General features: G+C 47.0%; 1 protein-coding gene across 5 annotated transcripts; it reads right to left on the minus strand.

The window, feature by feature from the left end:
- Positions 1–1,470: 1,470 nt before the first annotated feature.
- ZC3H11A (zinc finger CCCH-type containing 11A) lies at positions 1,471–25,702 on the minus strand. 5 transcript variants are annotated; one of them, XM_063418687.1, is made up of 19 exons: positions 25,573–25,702; positions 25,051–25,159; positions 22,127–22,179; positions 19,874–20,057; positions 17,876–17,995; positions 16,492–16,615; positions 15,433–15,621; positions 12,748–12,864; positions 11,659–11,739; positions 11,309–11,419; positions 10,934–10,996; positions 10,660–10,761; positions 10,349–10,414; positions 8,532–9,026; positions 6,600–6,673; positions 5,591–5,927; positions 3,595–3,746; positions 3,242–3,309; positions 1,471–2,582 (listed from the first exon to the last, which is right to left on the minus strand). In XM_063418687.1, exons 2-19 carry the CDS (start codon positions 25,072–25,074, stop codon positions 2,294–2,296), a joined length of 2,649 nt encoding a protein of 882 aa, XP_063274757.1. In that variant the 5' UTR covers positions 25,075–25,159; positions 25,573–25,702; the 3' UTR covers positions 1,471–2,293. The 5 variants fall into 5 exon arrangements, with proteins under 5 accessions (XP_063274757.1, XP_063274758.1, XP_063274760.1 ...); XM_063418688.1 differs by having other exon boundaries at positions 25,051–25,100; positions 25,573–25,647; XM_063418690.1 differs by lacking the exon at positions 25,051–25,159 and having other exon boundaries at positions 25,573–25,673.

The raw sequence follows: 25,702 nt of genomic DNA on the forward strand, positions 1-25,702 counted from the left end.
CCGCGCGGGGCACTGTGGGATAGTGGCGGTGTGAGGGGAATGGGGGAGCGCGGGGCACTGTGGGATAGTGGCGGTGTGAGGAGGATGGAACCGCGCGGGGCACTGTGGGATAGTGGCGGGACAGAGCGGCACCGCGCGGGGCACTGTGGGATAGTGGCGGTGTGAAGGGATGGGGAGCGCGGGGCACTGTGGGATAGTGGCGGTGTGAGGGGATAGAACCGCGCGGGGCACTGTGGGATAGTGGCGGTGTGAGGGGATCCGGGAGCGCGGGGCACTGTGGGATAGTGGCGGTGTGAGCGGAATGGGGGAGCGCGGGGCACTGTGGGATAGTGGCGGGACAGAGCGGCACCGCGCGGGGCACTGTGGGATAGTGGCGGGACAGAGCGGCACCGCGCAGGGCACTGTGGGATAGTGGCGGTGTGAAGGGATGGGGAGCGCGGGGCACTGTGGGATAGTGGCGGTGTGAGGGGATAGAACCGCGCGGGGCACTGTGGGATAGTGGCGGTGTGAGGGCAGCGGGAATTTTTTCTTACTTTTTTTAAATCATTATTTTCAGTTCGATTTTTTTGTTTTTGCTGTTAGTAGGGTTTTTTCCTCTCTATTATTAGGATTTATCTTTTTCTATTATTTTATTTGGTTTCAATAACCACAATTCTTGGAAAAAAAATTAAATTCAAATGTTCCTCTGGCTCAGAGCTACAGCAGAGCTCTGCCTTGAAGCACCCGAGCTTAAAATCAGGTGGATTTTTGTGCTCTTACAGACACCACAGTTCTCCTGTTGCTTTGTCCCACAAGGTCACAAAAGACCTGAGAAGCCAAAAATCGCTGAAATCGCCCAACCCCGGTGTCCTCCTGTCCCTGTGCCCTGGGATGAGATCCCAAATCCCCCCCGGCTGCCCCCTCCTGTCAGGAGCTGTGCAGAGCCAGAAATTCCCCCTGAGCCTCCTTTTCTCCAGGCTGAGCCCCTTCCCAGCTCCCTCAGGACCCTCCAGACCCTTCCCCAGCTCCCTCAGGACCCTCCAGACCCTTCCCCAGCTCCCTCAGGACCCTCCAGACCCTTCCCAGCTCCCTCAGGACCCTCCAGACCCTTCCCAGCTCCCTCAGGATCCTCCAGACCCTTCCCAGCTCCCTCAGGACCCTCCAGACCCTTCCCCAGCTCCCTCAGGACCCTCCAGACCCTTCCCCAGCTCCCTCAGGACCCTCCAGACCCTTCCCCAGCTCCCTCAGGATCCTCCAGACCCTTCCCCAGCTCCCTCAGGATCCTCCAGACCCTTCCCAGCTCCCTCAGGACCCTCCAGACCCTTCCCCAGCTCCCTCAGGATTTTCCCCATTCCCTTCCCTGGACAAGCTCCAGCCCCTCTGGCTGATCCCACCACCCCCTGCTCCTCTACCTCATTAATTTCTAATTAATTAAGTTGTTTGATCCCATTGTTTAAATAACGGAAAGCAGAGGGCTCTGCACAGACACCAGAGTGAGCAGCCTACCTTTAATCCCTTAAATAGAATCATACAAATATAAAATGGAAGAATAAAATATTTACAGAAGAAAAACAACAAAAAAAACCCAAAAAAAAAATCTAACGAAACCCACAGGGATTCCAGCCAATCCCATCTCCCAACGGGCTGGAAAAAGGGCAGCAGCCACGGGGGAACATTCCAGAAGCTTTTCCTCCCTCCCACAGCGATCCCGGGGGGATGTGGGGGGCTCATTCCAGTCCCTGGGCAGGGAGGGACCCTCAGGACCCCCGAGGCACTTGAAGCTGTCCCTGCTGTCCCCAAACTCCTGCGGCAGCCAGGGGGAGCTGGGGCTGCCCACGCCAGGATCCCAGCAGGGAAATTCCCCCTGCATTTCCCAGCCCTGGCAGCGTTTGGTCCAAAATCCCAAATAATCCCAAATAATCCCAAATCCTGCTCCCTGTCCCAGCCTGGTTTTCCTGAATTTCCCCCAATTCCGAGTCCGGAGGCAGCATCCATCCTCCAATTCCAGAGCTGACACAGTAACTCCGGGATTTTCGGGATTTGCTGTCCAGGAGGGAGCAGGGAGGGACCCGTGTCCCCCTGAGGGGACTCCAAGTGCTTTGTCCTTGGAGGAGCCGCCGGAATTTCGGGATAACAGCGCAGACTCTGCCTATTCCTAACAATCCAGCTGGGAAAAGCATCTCCTCCACGGCTCCAACAACATTTACAGGATTTGTGTGAGGGGTGAGGGAAGGAATTCTGTTTTTAGGTTGGATTTTTTGGTTTTGTCTCTTTTTTCCCCACATTGTAGTTTTTTTTTAAAATCCTCCCCCTCTCAGCTGTCGATCATCTCGGAAAGTTCCAGAAGGAGGTCGTCCTCGTCCTTGCCGGGGTCCAGGTCGATCTCTGCCTCCAGCTTTCCCCCGGAGATCTCCCAGATGAGCTTCTCGAAGTCGTCCTCCACCGACAGCGCCGGTTTGGCGGCGCCGGCCGAGCTCAGGCGCCGCAGCTTCAGCGGCACCTCCAGCGAGGAGGAGGAGGAGGAGGAGGAGGAGGAGGAAGAGGATCCCGACACCTCCGACTGCGCCACGGAACCCCCCTGGCTCCCAGCCTGCAGCTTGGGGCTGGGGCAAACAGGGGAAACAGGGAAAAATCAGCGTGGGAGAGGCCTGGGGTGGAGTTTAATGCTTGAATTTTGCACCCGGGTGGGAATTCCGGGAGGCTGGGGATGGTTTGGGGGGCTGGGATGGGTTTTGGGAAGTCCAGGATGGGGTTTTGGAGTCCTGGGTCGGTTTTGGGGAGTCCTGGGTCGGTTCTGGGAAGTCCTGGATGAATTTTGGGAAGCCCAGGATGAGTTTAGGGAAGCCCAGGATGAGTTTTTGGAGTCCTGGATCAGTTTTGGGAAGTCCAGGATGAATTTTTGGAGTCCTGGATGGGTTCTGGGAAGCCCAGGATGAGTTTTGGGAAGCCCAGGATGGGTTTTGGGAAGCCCAGGATGGGTTTTGGGAAGCCCAGGATGGGTTTTGGGAAGCCCAGGATGGGTTTTGGGAAGCCCAGGATGGGTTTTGGGAGTCCTGGATGGGTTTTGGGGAGTCCAGGGTGGGTTTCGGGGAGCCCTGGATGAGTTTTTGGAGTCCTGGATCAGTACTGGGAAGCCCAGGATGAGTTTTGGGAAGCCCAGGATGGGTTTTGGGAGTCCTGGATCAGTTTTGGGAAGTTCAGGATGAATTTTGGGAAATTCAGGATCCTTTTTGGGAAATCCAGGATGAGTGATTGGAGTTACCTGCTCTGGGAATTCTCTCCTCGAGGGATGGAGCCCGGGCTGTCCTCTGGAGAACTGGCAACAACAACCTGGGGATGAGCAGCAGGACAAATTTTAGGATATAAAAATCCCAAAGTTCAGGAGATTTTTTCTTTTCTGCTTCAGGGCACTCCCAAAATGAGGAATTTTTAAGGGATTTTTAGCTTGGAATGGACAAAACCCTTCCTAAAATCCCAGCAGGGAATTGTGGAGACGCCTCCAAAGCAGGAATGTGCTGCCCCCGACGCTCGTGGGGTGGAAAGGGAAGGGAGAGCTGGAGGAGGTTTCATTTTCCAGGGTTTTTTTTGGGAATAAGGAGGGGTTTGAGGCCTTACCTTGGCTGGGGGCTCCTGGGGGTCCCCGCTGGTGGCACTGAGTGGCTTCACGGCCACCACGGCCGGGGGGGGCCCCTCGGGGCCCTTCCTCTTCAGGGGCTGCTTGGGGGGGGCTTTGCCATCCAGAGGCTTCAGGCACACCTTGGATTTGGCTGGAATGGGAGGAGCAGGAATGGTAAAAAACTCAGATTTGGGTAAAAAAAAACACCAGGGTTTGTTCACAATCGCGGAATTCCGGGATGGTTTGGGGTGGGATCAGCCAGGGTCACCCTCTGTGCCCCCAGGGGTGACCCCAGGGTGGCCTTGGGCACTTCCAGGGGTGGAGCAGCCACGGATTCTCTGGGAATTCCATCCCAAAACCCCATCCCTGGCACTGGGGAGTCATTGGAAGCCATCCCCTGTGTCCTGTCCCTCCGTCCCTCATCCCAAAACTCCCTCCAGCTCTCCTGGAGCTCCTGGAAGGAGCTCTGAGCTCTCCCTGGATCCTTCTCTTCTCCAGGAGAACATTCCCAACATTCCCACAGAGAACGAGCTCCAACCCCTTTGTCCAACCCCTTTGTCCAACCCTTTTATCCAATCCCTTTGTCCAATCCCTTTGTCCATCCCCTCTGTCCATCCCTCTGTCCATCCCCTTTATCCAATCCCTCTGTCCATCCCCCTTTATCCAGCCCCTCTGTCCATCCCCTCTGTCCGTCCCTCTGTCCGGCCCCTCTGTCCATCCCCCCTGTCCATCCCCCCTGTCCATCCCCCCTGTCCATCCCTCTGTCCATCCCTCTGTCCATCCCCTCTGTCCATCCCTCTGTCCATCCCTCTGTCCATCCCTCTGTCCATCCCCTCTGTCCATCCCCTCTGTCCATCCCTCTGTCCATCCCTCTGTCCATCCCTCTGTCCAATCCCTCTGTCCAATCCCTCTGTCCATCCCCTCTGTCCATCCCCTCTGTCCATCCCTCTGTCCATCCCTCTGTCCATCCCCTCTGTCCATCCCTCTGTCCATCCCTCTGTCCAATCCCTCTGTCCATCCCCTCTGTCCATCCCTCTGTCCATCCCTCTGTCCATCCCCTCTGTCCATCCCCTCTGTCCATCCCTCTGTCCATCCCTCTGTCCATCCCTCTGTCCAATCCCTCTGTCCAATCCCTCTGTCCAATCCCTCTGTCCATCCCCTCTGTCCATCCCCTCTGTCCATCCCTCTGTCCGGCCCCTCTGTCCATCCCCTCTGTCCATCCCCTCTGTCCATCCCTCTGTCCATCCCCTTTATCCAGCCCCTCTGTCCGTCCCCAGCTCTGGATTTGCCCCGAACATTCCCCACCCTCCTCCCGGTGCCTGCAGCATTCCCGGGATCCCAGAGCCTCCCCCATTCCCTGGGAACGGATATTTGGGAATGAGTTATCCCTGAATCCCCACCCTGCTCCCAGGACATTCCCAGGATCCCAGAGCCTCCCCTGGGAATGGATTTTTGGGAATGAGTTATCCCTGAACCCCCAGCCCTGCTCCCAGAGCCTCCCCCATTCCCTGGGAATGAGTTATCCCTGAATCCCCACCCTGCTCCCAGGACATTCCCAGGATCCCAGAGCCTCCCCCCTTCCCTGGGAATGGATTTTTGGGAATGAGTTATCCCTGAATCCCCACCCTGCTCCCAGGACATTCCCAGGATCCCAGAGCCTCCCCCATTCCCTGGGAATGGATTTTTGGGAATGAGTTATCCCTGAATCCCCACCCTGCTCCCAGGCCATTCCCAGGATCCCAGAGCCTCCCCCATTCCCTGGGAATGGATTTTTGGGAATGAGTTATCCCTGAACCCCCACCCTGCTCCCAGGACATTCCCGGGATCCCAGAGCCTCCCCCATTCCCTGGGAATGGATTTTTGGGAATGAGTTATCCCTGAATCCCCACCCTGCTCCCAGGACATTCCTGGGATCCCAGAGCCTCCCCCATTCCCTGGGAACGGATTTTTGGGAATGAGTTATCCCTGAATCCCCACCCTGCTCCCAGCGCTCACCTCTGGTTCTCCTCTCTCCCAGCTGAGCTCCCTTTTTCCCTGGATCCTTCTCGGGGCTCCCCGTTCCATCCTCCTGGAATTTCCCCGCTTTCCTCCTGCCCAGGGCCGGCTCGGGGCTCCCCGATCCCGGCATTTTATCCTGGTTTTTATCCTGGTTTTTATCCTGGGTTTTATCCTGGGTTTTATCCTGGGTTTTATCCTGGGTTTTATCCTGGGTTTCAGCTGGAATTGTGCCGGGTCCCTTCTGCGCTTTCTCCTCCTGCCGCTGTTTCTGCTGCCGTTTCTCCCACATGATTTCCTCCAGGCTCTTCACCTGGATTCCAGAATTCCCTGAATTCTGAGAAGGAATAAAAACCAAAACACAACACCCCAAGAGGGTTATTAGGATAAAAATCTAGGGATAAAAACCTATGGATTCACTAAGGAATTTTGGGTGGTAATCCCCTCAAAATGGCTCCATGTGGCACCATTAAAATCCAATTTTTCCTTATTTTTTTTGCAAGATCCAGCCCATGGAAATGCTCTTTAAAAACTGCAATTCCCAAAAAAACAACTTTTCATGGAGCACAAAGCTCTGCCTGTAGCAAATCCAATTTTTTCAGGGAATATAAAACCATCCAAGCCCCTCCACAGAGCCTGATTTCCTCTAAAATTCCAATTTTGAGGGTTAAAATATCCAGCTTGGCATTTTAAAAATGGAAAAAAAATTCCAGGGAAAAATGACTGAAAACAAAAATATTTTGCCCACCTCTGGTATTTTATTCATTGTCAGGCATAAATGAAATAACTTAAGTGATTAATTAATTCAAAGGGAAGATGTGAATTAAGCATTTAGAATTTCACAATTCCCAGATGAGGAAAGGTGGGAAAAACAAGGAGGAGGAAACAAAAAAATGCCAAAATCATTGAGAAATTTTATTATTTTATGCCCCAAATGCTCAGGAATGTGAGGAATTAATCAGAAAATTGAGAAATTTTATTATAAATTTGTTCTCCCTCCCAGACTCACCTCAGCAGGTGCAGAGCTCCCCTTGAGGGAAGGTTTGTTCAGCTCCACGATCATTTTTTCTTCTCTTCCAGGTGCTTTAAATCAAGAAAAAACATCCAAAAGTTCATTTTTTGGTGTCTTGGGGGGGTTATTTCCCTGTTTTTATGATCAGGAAGCAATTCCTGCAGGATTTTGTCTCTCCTTCAGTCCCACTGTGGATTAAATAATCTGAATAATGAAATTTTGGATGCCCTCATGCTGATAAATCCTTCCCAAATTCCCAATATTCCAAAGGGGAATGGAATGGATTCCAGCACAGGGAAGATCCCACAAACCCAGGGCAGAAAAAAAAATGGGAATTACACCACAAAGCTCCTCAAGGAATGGATTTTCCAGTGGGAAACACAGGAAATTCATGGAGAATCACAAAATCCTTTTATAACTCTGGAAAAAATGAATTTTCCAGTGGGGAAATTATCATGGAATTCATGGAGAATCCTGTGATACTTTTAATTTTGGAGCCTGAAGGAATGGATTCAAGGAATCATTTTCCAGTGGGAAATACAGGAAATTATCATGGAATTCATGGAGAATTCCGTGATCCTTGGAACTCTGGAGCTCCTCAAGAAATGAATTTTCTTCGAGGAAACTCTCATGGAATTCATGGAGAATCCTGTGATCATTTTAACTCTGGAAGGAATGAGGGAGATACGGGAAATTCTCATGGAAATTCATGGAATTCATGGAGAATCCCACGACCCTTTTAACTCTGGAGCCTCAAACTTTTCAAGGAATGGGATTTTCCAGGGGCAAACACAGGAAACTCATGGAAAATCCGCAATTTTAACCCCAAAAGCCTGAAACCTTTCAAGCACACCCAGAAGGACAAATCCAAGCGATTCCTGAGCAAACAGGATTTGGTTTCAAGGAGAAGCAGAATTCCCAGGGGAAGGAGGCAGAATTCCCAAGGGAAAGCAGAATTCCCAAGGGGAAGGAGGCAGAATTCCCAAGGGGAAGGAGGCAGAATTCCCAAGGGGAAGGAGGCAGAATTCCCAAGGAGAAGTGGAGCTCCCAGGGGAAAGGCAGAATTCCCAAGGGGAAGGCAGAATTCCCAGCGGGACACAGAACTCCCAGGGGGAAGGAAGCAGAATTCCCAGGGGGAAGGAAGCAGAATTCCCAGGGGGAAGGAAGCAGAATTCCCAGGGGAAGGCAGAGCTCCCAAAGGGAATCAGAGCTCCCGGGGGGGAAGCAGAATTCCCAAGGGGAAGCAGAATTCCCAGAGGGGAAGGCAGAATTCCCAGAGGGGAAGGCAGAATTCCCTGCAGGGAAGGCAGAATTCCCTGCGGGACACAGAGCTCCCACGGGGACACGGAGCTCCCACGGGGACACGGAACTCCCTGGGGGACACGGAGCTCCCACGGGGACACGGAGCTCCCACGGGGACACGGAGCTCCCACGGGGACACGGAGCTCCCAGCGGGACACGGAGCTCCCAGCGGGACACGGAGCTCCCAGCGGGACACGGAGCTCCCAGCGGGACACGGAGCTCCCAGGGGGACACGGAGCTCCCACGGGGACACGGAGCTCCCACGGGGACACGGAGCTCCCACGGGGACACGGAGCTCCCACGGGGACACGGAGCTCCCACGGGGACACGGAGCTCCCAGCGGGACACGCAGCTCCCAGCGGGACACGGAACTCCCAGCGGGACACGGAGCTCCCTGGGGGACACGGAGCTCCCTGGGGGACACGGAGCTCCCAGCGGGACACGGAGCTCCCACGGGGACACGGAGCTCCCAGGGGGACACGGAGCTCCCAGCGGGACACAGAACTCCCAGGGGGACACACAACTCCCAGGGGGACACACAACTCCCAGCGGGACACAGAACTCCCAGCGGGACACAGAACTCCCAGCGGGACACAGAACTCCCAGGGGAAGGGAATTCCTCCTCACCCACGAGCTTGGTGACCCGCAGCAGTTTCCTGCCCCTCAGGGCGGCCTCGGCGGGGGCAGCCGGGGCAGGGCCGTTCTCCCCGCTCTGCTGCATCCTCAGCGCCTTCTCCCTCTTGATCTCCTCCAGGGTTTTGATCCGAACTTCTCCGGCCCCTCTGGCTCTTCCCGGCTCTGCCAGCTGCACCCTGCCTGGCACTGCTGGAGCAGGAATGTTCTGTTTCCTGGGATCAGCCTCAGCTCTGGCTCTGCTGGGGAATTCCTCGGCTTTCTCCTTCTCCTCTCCGGATCTTTTGTGGTTTTTCTCTGCCAGGGCTCCCGGCAGGGATTTGATGCGGGCGGCCGGGGAGGCTCTGGATGCCGGATTGGGATCTTCGTTTTTCCTGCCCTCCCCTGGGATCCTGCCCGGGGGCTCCCCTCGCCTCTGGTTGGCTTTTTCCAGCCGGATCTCCTCCAGGGTTTTCACTCGGATCTCCTCGATGGGCTTGGTGCCTTTGTCTGCGGGCAGGGAAATCAAAGTCCGGGAAATGAACTTCTCCTTGTCCCTCAAGGGCAGGGAAAAGCCTCCAGAGCTCCTCCAAGCACTCAGGGAATTCGGGATTGAGGCTCCCTTGGGTTGGGAGGACTTCAGGGATCACCCAGGGACATCTTCCCTATCCCAGGGTGCTCCAACCTGGCCTGGGACACTCCCGGGGATGGGGGAATTTGGGAGCTGGAGCCCTGGAACTGGGATTTTTTATGGGATCATGGAATGGTTTGAGTTGGAAGGGATCATCCCATGGGAAGGGACACCTCCCACCATCCCAAGCTGCCATTTTAACAGTTTTATCCATTTTTCCCCATTTTTTCCACTATCCAACTGGCCTGGGACACTCCCAGGGATGGGGGAATTTGCGAGCTGGAGCCCTGGAACTGGGATTTTTTATGGAATCCTGGAATGGTTTGGGTTGGAAGATCTTAAGGATTGTCCTGTTCCCACCCCTGCCATGGGCAGGACCTTCCATGATCCCAATTTATTCCAAAGCCTTGGGGACTCCCAGGGCTCCAGGGGCAGCCACGGAATTTCTGGGAATTCCATCCCAGTCCCAGGGAAGGATTTATTCCCAAAATTCCCAAATGGAATCCTGGAATGGTTTGGACTGGAAGGGATCATCCAATCCCATGGGTAGGGACAGCTCCCACCATCCCAGGCTGTCATTTTAACCATTTTAATCCATTTTTTCCCATTTTTTCCACCATCCAACCCGGCCTGGGACACTCCCAGGGATGGGGGAATTTGTGAGCTGGGAATGAGTCAGGAGCCCTGGACCTGGGATTTTTTATGGAATCCTGGAATGGTTTGGGTTGGAAGGGATCATTCAATCCCACGGGCAGGGACACCTCCCACCATCCCAGGCTGCCATTTTAACCATTTTATCCATTTTTTTAATCTTTTTCATCCATTTTATCCATTTTTTTTCCCATTTTCTCCACCATCCAACCCGGCCTGGGACACTCCCAGGGATGGGGCAGCCACAGCTCCTCTGGGAATTCCATCCCAGCCTCTCCCAGGGAAGGATTTATTCCCAAAATCCCATCCAAACCCATTCCCCTCATCCTTGGGAATATTCCCTCTCCACCTTTCCTGCAGGTGAATTCCCAAAATTCCTCCTCTCCAGGCTGAACAATCCCAATCCCCTGAACAATAAACTCTCCCTCCTTTACCCCACTTGGATTTGGGAATTCAGAGCCAGCCATCCTTTAAAATTTCCAATTTAAGGCTGCATGGAAGTTCTTGGAAGAAAAGAAAAAAGAAAGAATGTTTTAAATCTGATTTTTACCTGTCTCAGTGCTGCTCTGCTCAGAGGGCAGCCCCAGCCTCTCCTTCAGGGTCTTCAGGACTTGCACTAAAAAAAAAAAAACAGAGGAAAAGTTAAAAAGTGGCAAAAATCCCAATTTTGGGTGGGAAATGAGACAGGAGAGGATCTCAGTGGGATTCAGAGTGACCTTGAACCCTCAACCAATGTGAAAAAAGAAAGAGAAGAAGGAAGGAGGAACAGAAAATCCCAAACAGAGAAGCTGGAAAGAAAAACTGGACAGAAAATCCCCAATTTTGGGGATTCCAGGTGTGAAATTTAGATGTTTTTGGTACCTGTGCCTCTCCTCGGGGCTTTGTCTGCGTTTTCCTGCAGCTCTGCCTTCCTGCCCAGCCTGTCAGCAACGTTCCTCCTCAGGGGAAGGAAAGTTTTCCCTCCTTCAAAATGACAAAAAATGAGAAATTCTTTCAGAATGTTCCTCTGCAGGAGGGTTTAGAACAATCCCCCACTAACCTAAACCCTCCCAGATTAAATTTTAATATTTTTTGGGGTTTAGCTGCTAACAGAATTTGCTTTTTTTGATGGAAATACTTCACAAAAAGCTCTCACCCATGAGGGTTTTCCTTTTTCCCAGTCTGTCAGGAAGGTTCAGCTGGATCACGGGATCCTCCCCTAAAACAAGGAAAAACCTTTGCAGTGCACCAAAAACATCCCAATACAGCCTTTATTTCCCCCAAAATTCAATTTTCTGGCTGCCAAACCACAGGAATTAAGAAATGCTGGGAGGAGAAATTGTTTTAATGATAAAAAATCCTGAGATTTAATTCCAACCAAATTATAAATCCCCAACTTTTCCAACACAGCATTTAAAACTGAAATCAGGAAAGGTAGGAGCACATTTGAATTCTCTTAATTCTCAATAATTTGATTTAGGGGCTGGGAATGCTCTTGATTTTGGGAATTTTTGGGAATTTTTGGGATTACCTTCCTTGGAGGAGAGGGTCACAGTTCTCAGCACGGTCCGGACGTTTTCCTTCTCTGGCACGGGAATGTTCCGGGCTTGGAGGGGATCCACAGCCACTCCTGAAGGACCTTCTGCATGGAAAAACATGGAAAAATCCAAATATTTACCCATTTTCCTTGGATTTGCCCTCGGAATTCCAAGCAGATGCCAGAGTAGCCATTCCAAAAAAAAAAACATCCAAGTCTGTCCCTGCAGGATCTCCCAATTTCCAAATAAAAAATTTCCTTCCCCTGTAAATTATCCAAGGAAAATCAGGATTAAATAAAAGGATGAATGGAAGGCAGGAGGGATTTTAGGGATATTAACTCACCACCTTGTTTTTTGGCTTTTTCCTTGAGTTTCTTCAGTTTGATCTCTTCCAAGGTTTTTATCCCGAAATTTAAGTTGTCGTCTGGAAGCACAAAACAGTTCAGGAAATGGAGTTTATTTGGAATAAACTAAATAAATAAATTCCAAAATATTGGGAATAAACTCTGTCAACACCCCCCAGGAGTTAAACAGCCCCAGAACAGGAGGGATTTTGGAAAATTGGCAGCATTTTTCACCCTCCAGGGGAAAATCCAAACTCCTGAGCACAAATTCATGGAGAGGGATTAAAGATTCCTGAATTCCCTGGATCTGGATTTCCACAATGCCTCAAGGGACATTTTCAGACATTTGAACCCTTCAAATTCCACTTTTCAACCCTTCAAATTCCACTTTTCAACCCTTCAAATGCCACTTTTCAACCCTTCAAATTCCACTTTTCAACCCTTCAAATTCCACTTTTCAACCCTTCAAATTCCACTTTTCAACCCTTCAAACTCCACTTTTCAACCCTTCAAACTCCACTTTTCAACCCTTCAAACTCCACTTTTCAACCCTTCAAACTCCACTTTTCAACCCTTCAAACTCCACTTTTCAACCCTTCAAACTCCACTTTTCAACCCTTCAAATTCCAATTTTCAACCCTTCAAATTCCAATTTTCAACCCTTAAAATTCCAATTTTCAACCCTTTAAATTCCATTTAAACTCCATTTTCACCCACAAAACCAAACCAGGAGGATTTTTCCCTGCGATTAGATGGGAAGGAACTCCCGGATTCCATTCAGCCTTCCTGAGTCCTATTTTATTCTAGGAATATTTTAGGAAAATATTTTATTTTAGAAATGCCTCAAGGGACATTTTCAGACATCTGAACTCTTTAAACTGCACTTTTCAACTCTTTAAATTCCATTTTTGTCCCACAAAACCAAACCAGGAGGATTTTTCCCTGCGATTAGATGGGAAGGAACTCCCGGATTCCACTCAGCGTTCCTGAGTTCTATTTTATTTTAGGAAAATATTTTATTTTAGAAATATTTTAGGAATATTTCTGCTTTTAATTGTTAAATTCTTCTCCTGCAGCTCCTGGAATACCTTGCTTTGCACTGGGATTGGATTTCCTGGTGGAAATCACCCTCAGCCCGTTGTGGGTTTCTGTGGGGGGTGGCTGGACCGGGGTTTTGGTTTCTTCTCCTTCTTCAGAAAGTTGGTCTGGAAGGGAAAATAAACCCAAATAAAATCATTGATGGAGTAAGGATTTAGCCAAAAGTTTTTATTTTTAGGTGGTTCAAGATTTCAAGCTATTTGAGCCTCTTTTCTGCAGCTTAAATCGCTGCACAATCCACAAATTTTGTGATTTATATCTCGATAGAGAGCAGAAATATCTGAAATAAACTCAGGATTTCTCACCATCATCATCATCATCCTCTTTTCTGCAGCTTAAATTGCTGCACATTTCACAAATTTTGTGATTTTTATCTCAACTGAGAGCACAAATATCTGAAATAAGCTCAGGATTTCTCACCATCATCATCATCCTCTTTTCTGCAGCTCAATCCACAAATTTTGTGATTTACAGCTCAACTGAGAGCAGAAATATCTGAAATAAGCTCAGGATTTCTCACCATCATCATCCTCATCCTCTTTTCTGCAGCTCAAACCGCTGCACAATCCATAGATTTTGCGATTTTTATCCCGCCTGAGAGCAGAAATATCTGAAATAAACTCAGGATTTCTCACCATCATCATCCCCAGCTTCTTTTCTGCAGCTTAAATCACTGCAAAAATTCACAAATTTTGTGATTTCCAGCTCGACTGAGAGCAGAAATATTTGAAATATATTCAGGATTCCTCACCATCATCCTCATCCTCTTTTCTGCAGCTCAAACCGCTGCACAATCCACAAATTTTCTGATTTTTATCTCAACTGAGAGCAGAAATATCTGAAATAAACCCAAGATTTCTCACCATCATCATCCTCTTTTCTGCAGCTTAAACCGCTGCATAATTCACAAATTTTGCGATTTTTATCCCGACTGAGAGCAGAAATATCTGAAATAAATTCAGGATTTCTCACCATCATCATCCTCATCCTCTTTTCTGCGGCTTAAACTGCCACACAAATCACAGATTTTGTGATTTACAGCTCGATAGAGAGCAGAAATATCTGAAATAAACTCAAGATTTCTCACCATCATCATCCCCAGCTTCTTTTCTGCAGCTCAAACCACTGCAAAATCTATAAATTTTGCGATTTTTATCCCGACTGAGAGCAGAAATATCTGAAATAAACCCAGGATTTCTCACCATCATCATCCTCTTTCTGAAGCTCAAACCACCTCACAACCTATAAATTTTGTGATTTATATCTCGATAGAGAACAGAAATATCTGAAATAAACTCAAGATTTCTCACAATCATCATCCTCTTTTCTGCAGCTTAAACTGCCACACAAATCACAGATTTTGCAATTTATATCTCAACTGGGAGCAGAAATATTCAAAATAAATTCAAGATTTCTCACCAGCACCATCCTCACCCCCTCTTTTCTGCAGCTCAAACCGCTGCAAAATCTATAAATTTTGCGATTTTTATCCCGACTGAGAGCAGAAATATCTGAAACAAACTCAAGATTTCTCACCATCATCATCCTCATCCTCTTTTCTGCGGCTCAAACCACCTCACAACCTATAAATTTTGTGATTTATATCTCGATAGAGAACAGAAATATCTGGAATAAACCCAGGATTCCTCACCATCCTCATCCTCCTTTCTGCAGCTCAAACCGCTGCAAAATCCACAAATTTTGCGATTTTTATCCTGACTGAGAGCAGAAATACCTGAAACAAGCCCAGGATTTCTCACCATCATCATCCTCATCCTCTTTTCTGCAGCTCAAACCACCGCAAAAATTCACAAATTTCACGATTTTTATCCCGACTGAGAGCAGAAATATTTGAAATATATTCAAGATTTCTCATTATCCTCATCCTCATCCTCTTTTCTGCAGCTCAAACCACCTCACAACCTATAAATTTTGTGATTTATATCTCGACAGAGAGCAGAAATATCTGAAATAAACTCAGGATTCCTCACCATCATCATCCTCATCCTCTTTTCTGCAGCTCAAACCACCTCACAACCTATAAATTTTGTGATTTATATCTCGATAGAGAGCAGAAATATCTGAAATAAATTCAGGATTCCTCACCATCATCATCCTCATCCTCTTTTCTGCAGCTTAAACCGCTGCAAAATCCAGAAATTTTGCAATTTTTATCCCGACTGAGAGCACAAATATCTGGAATAAACCCAGGATTTCTCACCATCATCATCCCCAGCTTCTTTTCTGCAGCTCAAACCACCTCAGAACCTATAAATTTTGTGATTTATATCTCGATAGAGAGCAGAAATATCTGGAATAAACCCAGGATTCTTCACCATCATCATCCCCAGCTTCTTTTCTGCGGCTCAAACCACCTCACAACCTATAAATTTTGTGATTTATATCTCGATAGAGAACAGAAATATCTGGAATAAACCCAGGATTCCTCACCATCATCATCCTCTTTTCTGCAGCTCAAACCACTGCAAAATCCACAAATTTTGCGATTTTTATCCCGCCTGAGAGCACAAATATCTGGGATAAACCCAGGATTCCTCACCATCATCATCCTCATCCTCTTTTCTACAGCTCAAACCACCTCACAACCTATAAATTTTGTGATTTAAAGCTCGATAGAGAACAGAAATATCTGAAACAAGCCCAGGACTCCTCACCATCATCATCCTCGTCGTCGTCGGCGGCGTTGATGACCACGGGGGGGTGAGTGGGGCTGGGGACGCTCTCGGAGTTCTCCACCTTCATCACCCCCCGGAGCTGCGGGGACGGGTTGGGCTGCACCGAGAGTTTGCTCTGCTGCAGCTTCACCTCGTCCTCGGCGGCCTCGGGAGGGCTGGGCAGGGTGGCTGAAAAGGAAAAATATTCTAAATATTGCAAATTTTGACCCTCAAGATGAAAATTTGGTGGTAGAAACATCTGGGTTTGGTTCCTTATTCCTCACTCAGAAAGGAGAAGGGAAAAGGAACCTTGAAAAGCAAAAATCACCAAGACAGAGCAGGGAAAAACTTCAAAATTTGAATTTTGTTTCATTTCCCTGAGTGCAAACTTACCTCTTTCAGGTTGGCTGGGAAAAAACTCAAATGTGACTGAGAAATCCCAAATTTTGACCACAAACATTGTAAATTTGGTAACAGAACACTCCTGGATTCAGTTCCTTATTCCCCAGCCAGAAAGAAGGGAAAAGGAACCTTGAAAAGCGAAATCACCAAGCACAGAGCAGGAGAAAATTCACTTTTGCTCAGGGAGAAGTCAGAGCCCATCCACACAATTTTAAGGGATATTCACCATTAATTCTTGGATATTTTGAGGAAAAAAGAGATGGAGAACTCACTTCTGCTCAGGGGGAAGTCAGAGCCCATCCACACAATTTTAAGGGATATTCACCATGAATTTTTGGCTATTTAGAGGAAAAAGGAGGTGGAGAACTCACTTTTGCTGGGGTGAATTTAGAGCCCATCCACACAAATTTAAGGGATATTCAGCAGGAATTTTTGGATATTTTGAGGAAAAAAGAGATGGAGAACTCACTTCTGCTCAGGGTCAATTTAGAGCCCATCCACACAATTTTAAGGAATATTCACTATTAATTCTTGGATATTTTGTTGCAAATGAGGTGGAAAATTCACTTTGGAAGTCAGAGCCCATCCACACAATTTTAAGGGATATTCACCATGAATTTTTGGCTATTTAGAGGAAAAAGGAGGTGGAGAACTCACTTTTGCTGGGGGGAAGGAAGAGCCCGTCCACGTAGCGGCCCTTGGTGTGGTGGAAGGCGCAGTTGTGCTTCTGGCAGCCTCCAGGCTGGTTCTCCCAGTAACAGGCGATCTCACTGCGCTTTTTCTGAGGGAAAAACACAAATCCAGGCTCAGGGAATTCCCCCTCGGATCTCCAAACTGGCTCAGTTTGTCAGCAGGGCACAGAAAAGGGGGGAATTCACTCCTAAGGGCAGCTGGAAATATTTCAGGGATTCCAGACAAGGTTTTGGAGGCTGGAAAATGGAATTTATCTGGGTTTTTAAATTATTATTCAACAGGGCAATGTCCCAGAGTTAAATTAATCCAAAATCCAAAATAATGGGATTATTCAGCGGGAAAAATTCCATTTTCAGATTTCAATTGCTGGTGAAATCCGCCTGAATTTATCTTCCAGAGCTTTAGTTCCTTCCCTTTTTTTTTCTTCTTATCTTACACAATTCCAAGAGCTCAGGATAAAATTTTGGGGAGGAATCCCGAGCCATGGAATCTGATTCCCACCACATTTGAAGAGTGGGATCCATGGTGGGAAAAATCCTGGGAATAACAGCATTGGATCCCCCACTAATGAAGATCCCCGACTAATGAAGATCCCCGACTAATGAAGATCCCCGACTAATGAAGATCCCCGACTAATGAAGATCCCCGACTAATGAAGATCCCCGACTAATGAAGGTCCCCCACTCTAATGAAGGTCCCCCACTCTAATGAAGGTCCCCCACTCTAATGAAGGTCCCCCACACTAATGAGGATCCCCCACACTAATGAGGATCCCCCACACTAATGAGGATCCCCCACTAATGAGGATCCCCCCACTAATGAGGATCCCCCACTAATAAAGATCCCCCCCACTAATAAAGACCCCCCCCACTAATAAAGACCCCCCCCACTAATAAAGATCCCCCCCACTAATAAAGATCCCCCCCACTAATAAAGATCCCCCCCACTAATAAAGATCCCCCAATTAATAAAGATCCCCCAATTAATAAAGATCCCCCAATTAATAAAGACCTCCACTAATAATGATCCACCACTAATAAAGATCCCACGACTAATAAAGACCCCCACTAATAATGATCCCACACTAATAATGATCCCACACTTAATAAAGACCTTCACTAATAATGATCACACACTAATAACTCCATAATAATAATAATCATAATAATAATAAACATTTCCTGCTGAGACAAACACCTTAAAAATCCACTTTTTCCCTCCTCCACCTCCCTCCTGGTCACCCAAACCTCTGTAAATCTCTGCTGGAAAAGCACATTTCCCCCTGCTGCATCCCAGGGGGGCTCTGGCAGGTTTTTGGGGTGAGGAGGGGTTTTTGGGGAGCACTCACGTCGATCTCCATGTGCCTGAACCTGCAGACATTGCGGAAGCAGCGCCCCTCCTGCCACAGCGTGCACACGGTCTCGCTGCCCAGCGCCGCCTCGCAGTGGCGGAAGGAGCAGGAGTCTCCCTGGAATCCGCGGGAAAGCGGGGAAAAAAAAGGGGGAAAAAACACACTCAGCTTTAAAAAGTGATAGGGGTTGGAAGGGAGAATCACAGGGGGTAGAAAAAATGGGGTGGGAGAAGGAGAGGGGTTAAAAATGGGGTAGGAAAAGAATAAAGGTTAAAAAATGGGATGGGAAAAACAGAGAGGTTAAAAAATGGAATGGGAAAAGAACAAAGGTTAAAAATGGGGTGGGAGAAGTAGAGAGGTTAAAAATGGGGTGGGAGAAGTAGAGAGGTTAAAAAATGGGATGGGAAAAGCACACAGGTTAAAAATGGGATGGGAAAAGAACACAGGTTAAAAAATGGGATGGGAGAAGTACAGAGGTTAAAAAATGGGATGGGAAAAGCACAAAGGTTAAAAATGGGATGGGAGAAGTAGAGAGGTTAAAAAATGGGATGGGAAAAGCACAGAGGTTAAAAATATGGGATGGGAAAAGAACACAGGTTAAAGAATGGGATGGGAAAAGTGGAGAGGTTAAAAATGGGATGGGAAAAGTGGAGAGGTTAAAAATGGGATGGGAAAAGAGGAGAGGTTAAAAATGGGATGGGAAAAGAGGAGAGGTTAAAAATGGGATGGGAAAAGCACACAGGTTAAAAATGGGATGGGAAAAGCACACAGGTTAGAAAAAATGGGATGGGAAAAGAACACAGGTTAGAAAAAATGGGATGGGAAAAGCACAGAGGTTAAAAAATAAAGGGTGGTGGAAAGGGAAATCACACAGGTTAAAAACAATCCTGTTTTCAGAACTGGGGGCAGAATAATGAATGAACGAAGAGGGATTTGTTTCCTCCCTCCTCCCGCTCTTTGCCTGGACATCCCAGAGGGAAGGCAGGAATCCCAGAGGGAATCCCAGAGGGAATCCCAGAGGGAATCCCAGAGGGAATCCCAGAGGGAATCCCAGAGGGAATCCCAGAGGGAATCCCAGAGGGAATCCCAGAGGGAATCCCAGAGGGAATCCCAGAGGGAATCCCAGAGGGAATCCCAGAGGGAATCCCAGAGGGAATCCCAGAGGGAATCCCAGAGGGAATCCCAGAGGGAATCCCAGAGGGAATCCCAGAGGGAATCCCAGAGGGAATCCCAGAGGGAATCCCAGAGGGAATCCCAGAGGGAATCCCAGAGGGAATCCCAGAGGGAATCCCAGGGGAATTTCACAGGAATCCCAGGGGAATTTCACAGGAATCCCAGGGGAATTTCACAGGAATCCCGGGGGAATTTCACAGGAATCCCGGGGGAATTTCACAGGAATCCCGGGGGAATTTCACAGGAATCCCGGGGGAATTTCACAGGAATCCCGGGGGAATTTCACAGGAATCCCGGGGGAATTTCACAGGAATCCCGGGGGAATTTCACAGGAATCCCGGGGGAATTTCACAGGAATCCCGGGGGAATTTCACAGGAATCCCGGGGGAATTTCACAGGAATCCCGGGGGAATTTCACAGGAATCCCGGGGGAATTTCACAGGAATCCCAGAGGAATTTCACAGGAATCCCAGGGGAATTCCAGAAGGAACGCAGGAATTCCAGAGGGGTTCCAGAGGGAACTCAGGAATCCCAGAGGAATTTCACAGGAATCCCAGGGGAATTTCACAGGAATCCCAGGGGAATTTCACAGGAATCCCAGGGGAATTCCAGAGGGGTTCCAGAGGGAACTCAGGAATCCCAGAGGAATTTCACAGGAACCCCAGAGGAATCCCAGAGGGATCCCAGAGGGATCCCAGAGGGAATGCAGGAACTCCAGAGGGATCCCAGAGGGAATGCAGGAACTCCAGAGGGAATGCAGAAATTCCAGAGGGAACTCAGGAATCCCAGAGGAATCCCCGAGGGATCCCAGGCCCTGCTCACCTTGTTGCAGGTGGAGTAGAAGTAGAAGTAGCAGTCGTCTCCCTGCTTGGACATGCTGCAGGAATCCCTGGCACAGCTCCGGCTCTGCTCCTCCCCAGGGCTCTGCTCCAGCCTGGGACAGGACTGGCTTCTCTTCAAAGGCTTCTCCTGGCTTAGCAGTGACAGCTTCTTTTTAAAAGTAACCCTAAAAGCAGCGAGCAGCAATAAAAAATGTCATTTTTAGAGTTGGTTCCTGTTAATTGATTTATATCTGGAGGGAGGTAATGACCTGAAATCAGCTGGGCACAAAAACCAAGCTCAATTTGTTTAAAATTCCATTTTTAAAATGGAGTTGTTTGGGAAATGCAGACTAATTTTTAGTCAGATTTGTCTGAAATTGCAGGAGTTTTGTCAGCATAAATTCCAATTTGTGACCTTAGTAACAGTTCTGGGTCTTGAGGCAGAGAAAAATTAGGGTGTGAGCCAAAAGAGAGGCACTTCTTCAAAAACTGGGGTAAATTTGAGATCTCCAAAATATCCCTATTATTATAAATCCAAAATATATCCAAAATATCCATATTATTATAAAATAATATTTTATTCTTATTATCATGTATCATTTCATATTACATTATTAATACCATTTGTTATGTCACATTTGAAATGAAACTTTAATTCTAGGGTGTGACCCAAAAGTGCCTCAATTTCTTTAAAAATTGGTTGCAATTTTAAGTTATCAATGGCATAATTATATTTATTTTTATCATATATTGTTCCACACTATAATTTAATATAATACATTATTTCCCATATGAAATTAAATTTTCATTTTAGGGTTGTGACCTAGTTTCTTAATTAGTTGAACTCTGAGCTGTCAATAACCTGACAATAATTATACCTGACAATAATTAATATCACGTATTATTTCACACCATATTATTGATATAATCAATTATTTCCCATTGGAAATTGATCTCTAATTTTAGGGAGTGCCCCAAATTCTTCAAAAACTGGTTGTAATTCTGAGTTATCAATACTACTGATTCTGTAACAGTCATCAATAATGAGCTATCAATATTGATTCCACAAGACTTTATCATCATTATTTATTTATTCAACATTATTGATATAACCTCTCATCTCCCACCTGAAATGATACATAATTCATAATAATAATACATACTAATAATCACATATTAATGATCCTACACTAATGAAGATCCCACACTAATGAAGATCCCCCACACTAATGAAGATCCCCCACTAATGAGGATCCCCCACACTAATAAAGATCCTCCAATAATGAAGACCCCCCACTAATAAAGATCCCCCAATTAATAATGATCCCCCACTAATGAAGACCCCCCCACTAATGAAGACCCCCCACCAATAATGATCCCCCACTAATAATGATCCCCCACACTAATAAAGATCCCCCACTAATGAAGACCCCCCACTAATAATGAAGATCCCACTAATAATGAGGATCCCCCCCACTAATAAAGAAGATCCCCCACTAATAAAGAAGATCCCCCACTAATAAAGAAGATCCCCCAACTAATAAAGATCCCCCAACTAATGAGGATCCCCCAACTAATGAGGATCCCCCAACTAATGAGGATCCCCCACTAATGAGGATCCCCCACTAATGAAGATCCCCCACTAATAAAGATCCCCCACTAATAAAGATCCTCCACTAATAAAGAAGATCCCCCACTAATGACGACCCCCCACTAATAAAGAAGATCCCCCACTATTAATGAAGACCCCCCACTAATAAAGATCCCCCACTAATGAAGATCCCCCACACTAATGATCCCCCAACTAATAAAGATCCCTCACTAATAAAGATCCCCCAACTAATGAGGATCCCCCAACTAATGAGGATCCCCCAACTAATGAGGATCCCCCACTAATAATGAGGATCCCCCACTAATAATGAGGATCCCCCACTAATAATGAGGATCCCCCACTAATGACGATCCCTCACTAATGATCCCCCACTAATAATGATCCCCCACTAATAATCCTATAATAATAATAATAATAACAACAATAACAATAATAAGAATAGTAGTATTAATAATAATAACAACAACAACAATAATAATAATAATCACATACCACCACCCCATAACAACAGACTATCTCAAGCCCCAATAACGGATTTTGCAGGAACATTAATTACAAATATTCAGCTGCACTGATTTAATCACAATAACAATTCCCACATCCCGGATTTTCCCCATTCCAGGGATTTTGGAGCTCACCCACCTGGCCACGTTGAGCCCAGGCTTTGATCTTCCCAGCCATGCAGTTCCCTTCTCCTGTAGGCCGAAGGAGTCCGTGAATGAATAACAAAGGGGCAGAAAGAATTTGTTTTTTTTCCTTTTTTTTTTTGTTTTTTTTTTTCCTCCTGACAATTCCAAGGGAACCTCTCAGCCAACAATTCCAAACTCTGAGGTGCTCTCCCAACAATCTGACAACTAATGGAGGAATTGAGTCCATTGGAAAGCTGGCACACTGGAGACAGCCAGGGATATTAGAGCTCTTCCAATAAAAAAATAAAAATAACCAACAAAAAAATTCAAAAGAAAAAGCCCCAGCGCCTTTTTTTTTTTTTTTTTTTTTTTTTTTTAAACAGATGAATTCGGGATTCAGAGTGGCTGCAAAAATGAGGCTCCATCTTCCACAGCTGGGGAAATTTCTAATTTTTTTTTTTTTTAATTTTAATTATTTAATTCAGTAAGTTGCGATTTCGCGTCTTCTGAGATTTCTTCACCTATTGAGAAAACACAAAAACCTTCCCCCTTTTTACAGCAAAAAAAAAAAAAAACCCAAATTTTGTGTGTATAAACCCACGGCTGTGTTTATACACACCCCAAAGGAGGGAGGGACAGCAGAACAAGGAGAAAACCAGCAAAAAAAATAAAATAATCAGGGATTTTGGCCCATTTCCCACATCGAAAGAAAAACAGGGAGAAAATGAGATTATTTCTGTTGTTTTGGATGAGGGGAGGGGGTCAGGGGGGATTTGGGGACACGGGGACAGCACAGGGGACAAACACATCCATCCCTCGGGCAGGGAGAAGTTGAGAATTTGGGAATTTGTGGGGTTTGCCATTAAATATTCCAATTTTGCCATTTGTGCTGCTCCCTAATCCATTTATCCATCATTATCTTGCCTCGGATCCAATTCAGCAGCTGATGGGGGTTTGGTGCCAGCAGATATTGATTTTATTCAGCATTTTTTTCTTTTTTTTTCTTTTGGATATCCTCACAAAAATCGGATTTTTAGGGTTCTTTTCCACACAACCTGCAATCAAACCAGCTAAAATGCAAATAAAAGTCGATTTCACCCCTCTGATATTTCTGTGCAAAGGATTTCTGTCTCTTTGGGGAGGACAAAACTGAATAAAATTGTTTTTTACAGGTTAAGAAGAAACAGTTGGAACCTTTTACTCACACAAACACCAGGGAATATTCCCAATATTTTTTTTTTTTTTTGGGCCAGGGAAAGAGGAGAAGTTGGGTTCTCATATTAGTGATTTTTTTAGGGAATAAAACAGGAATTAAGTGCAGGGGTTCCCTCCCCTTCTTCCATCTCCACGGGGTTAAATTCACTTTTGGATGTTCAAAATTCCCGGGAATCTACTCCTAAAAATTCCTGCAGCTCCTCCTGGTGAAGTTCAACGTTTTTCCAACGCTCTTGGGAGTTAAAATTTCAATTTCAAGCCCGAATTCTTCGGTTTGCTCAAGCCAACACTGAAATCCGTGGGAATTAGGGATTATTCCTGGTTGGGAGCAGAAATTCCAACCCAAATCAGGAGGAATTTCCAGGCTGGAAGGTGAAATTTCCTTTTCTCAGGCAGACACACCTAAAAATTCAACATTTCTACATCCACCACCCTGGGGGAAAAGAAAATCCCTTCGGGTTTAATTCCTTTATCAATTAAATCAGCATTTTTCCATATTCCAGTTCAGAGTCTGAATCTTGATTAAAGAGTGAAAATAAATAAAATAAACAACAGCAACAGAAAAAAAATCAACCAAACCTCCTCCCCCAAAAAATCCCCTCAGGGTTCTAAACTCTATCAAGGTAATTTAATTATTTAAAAGATTCATTAAAAACCCTTTTTTTTTCTCTCATTTTAAATTAGTGTCAAGGTGGCAATCACAAAAAAATGGAAAATCTGAATAAAAATGAGTAACTCTGGTGCACTCAGCAGGTCTCAAATTAATTAATGAGGATTTAAAACACTTTTCTTATCCAGAATTCCATTAAAATGTTTGTAGTAAAATGCTTTTAAACCAATTAGTTGTAAAAAATCAAATAAAAAATGCAGCAGCTGAGGATCAGCAAAAACCAGGCCAAAAAACCAACACACACTTTTAATTTTAAGTTTTCCTGCACTTTCCTGAGAGGAATTTTTTAATTTAAAGCCTCCAAATTTCCCTGGAAAAACCTTTCCTGCTGCCTTGAATTCCTGACAAAGGCATCTGATGATTCACCTCCTGTTTATCAGGTGACAAAGAAGGAAAAGCACTAAGAATTCCACATTTTAAACCCATTTTTAGCCTTTTTTTCACTTTTCTCCAGCTTTTCCTCCTCAGGAATCAACCCCAAACCAAGGGAAGCTGCCACATCCACTCTTGATAAAATTAGAATAATTAAAGGAAATAAACTTCTTTTTTTTTTTCTGTTTCCAAGCTCAACCCCAAGGCCTGGCAGCGATTTCCTGTGACAATTCCGCCCCCTCACATTTAATGAATTAAATAAAACATTTAATGATTTATTAAATCCCAAAAACCCCTCGATTTTCCCTGGATTTCACCTTGGAAAAGTTGGGAATTGCCACCACCAGGGAAGTTTTTCCCAGGAAAACTCCTGGACAAATCCAGCAACACCTCCAGTCCACCTGCACTGCCTCAAACTCAACCCTAAAATCGTTTATTTCCCCAGGAATCTCCTTTTATTATCTTTTTTTACAGCGGAATAAAGCCGGGTTTTATTTAGGGAAGTGCAATTCTGGGAAAACCCGGAGGCTCCGATCCCTGCAGCAACAACAAAAAACTCCTTCTGGTGTTTCCATAATAAAAATCGACGGCAGAAAGCAGCAAAACTCAGCTCCAACCTTTAAAAAATAAGATAAACCCCCCAAAAAAATCCACCGAATCGCGTTGTTTTAACAACCTACGGGAGGAATTCGGCCCGGCTGCATCCAGAGTTACTCAGCTCCTGAAGTTCCTTTAGGGAGTGAGCAGTAATTAGGTGACTACATTAGAAATACTCTCTTAGACGCGTTGCTACAACAGGAAGGAAGAAGGTTTTAGCTGAAAATAAGGAGATTTTTAAAGCGCCTGCGCTTGGATTTGGAGGGGGTAAGCACTAAGGAAAGGCCTCAGGCCTACCCCGGACACACAGCGCCCCCTCCCCAAAGCCCCAGGGGTGGGAAACCCACCTGATCCCGTCTTTATTCCCACCTAATCCCATTAATTCCACCTAAACCCACTAATTCCACCTCATTCCACCAATTCCACCTCACCCGGGGGTCCCCTCAGCGCGCCGCTCCCGCTGTGTGGGGACAGCGCGGGGGACGCGCGGCCTGCGGAGGAACCGAGGCTGGGCCAGCAAACCCCTCCACCCCCGTGCCCCCATCTCCCGCCAGCCGCCGCGGGGCTCCGAAGCGCTTTATTTACGCTCGATCGGGGAGTTTTACCGAGCCCCCGGGGGCCGCCGTGCCGCTGTCGCCGCGCTCCGCCGGGGCCGCCGCCGCCGCCGCGTCCCCGCTGCTGCCCGGCTCAAAGATGGCGCCCGGCGCGCGCGCAGCCTCAGCGCGCCCGCGGCCA

The sequence above is a fragment of the Prinia subflava genome, chromosome 23 (genome assembly GCF_021018805.1).
Source record: "Prinia subflava isolate CZ2003 ecotype Zambia chromosome 23, Cam_Psub_1.2, whole genome shotgun sequence".
Lineage (NCBI taxonomy): Eukaryota > Metazoa > Chordata > Aves > Passeriformes > Cisticolidae > Prinia > Prinia subflava.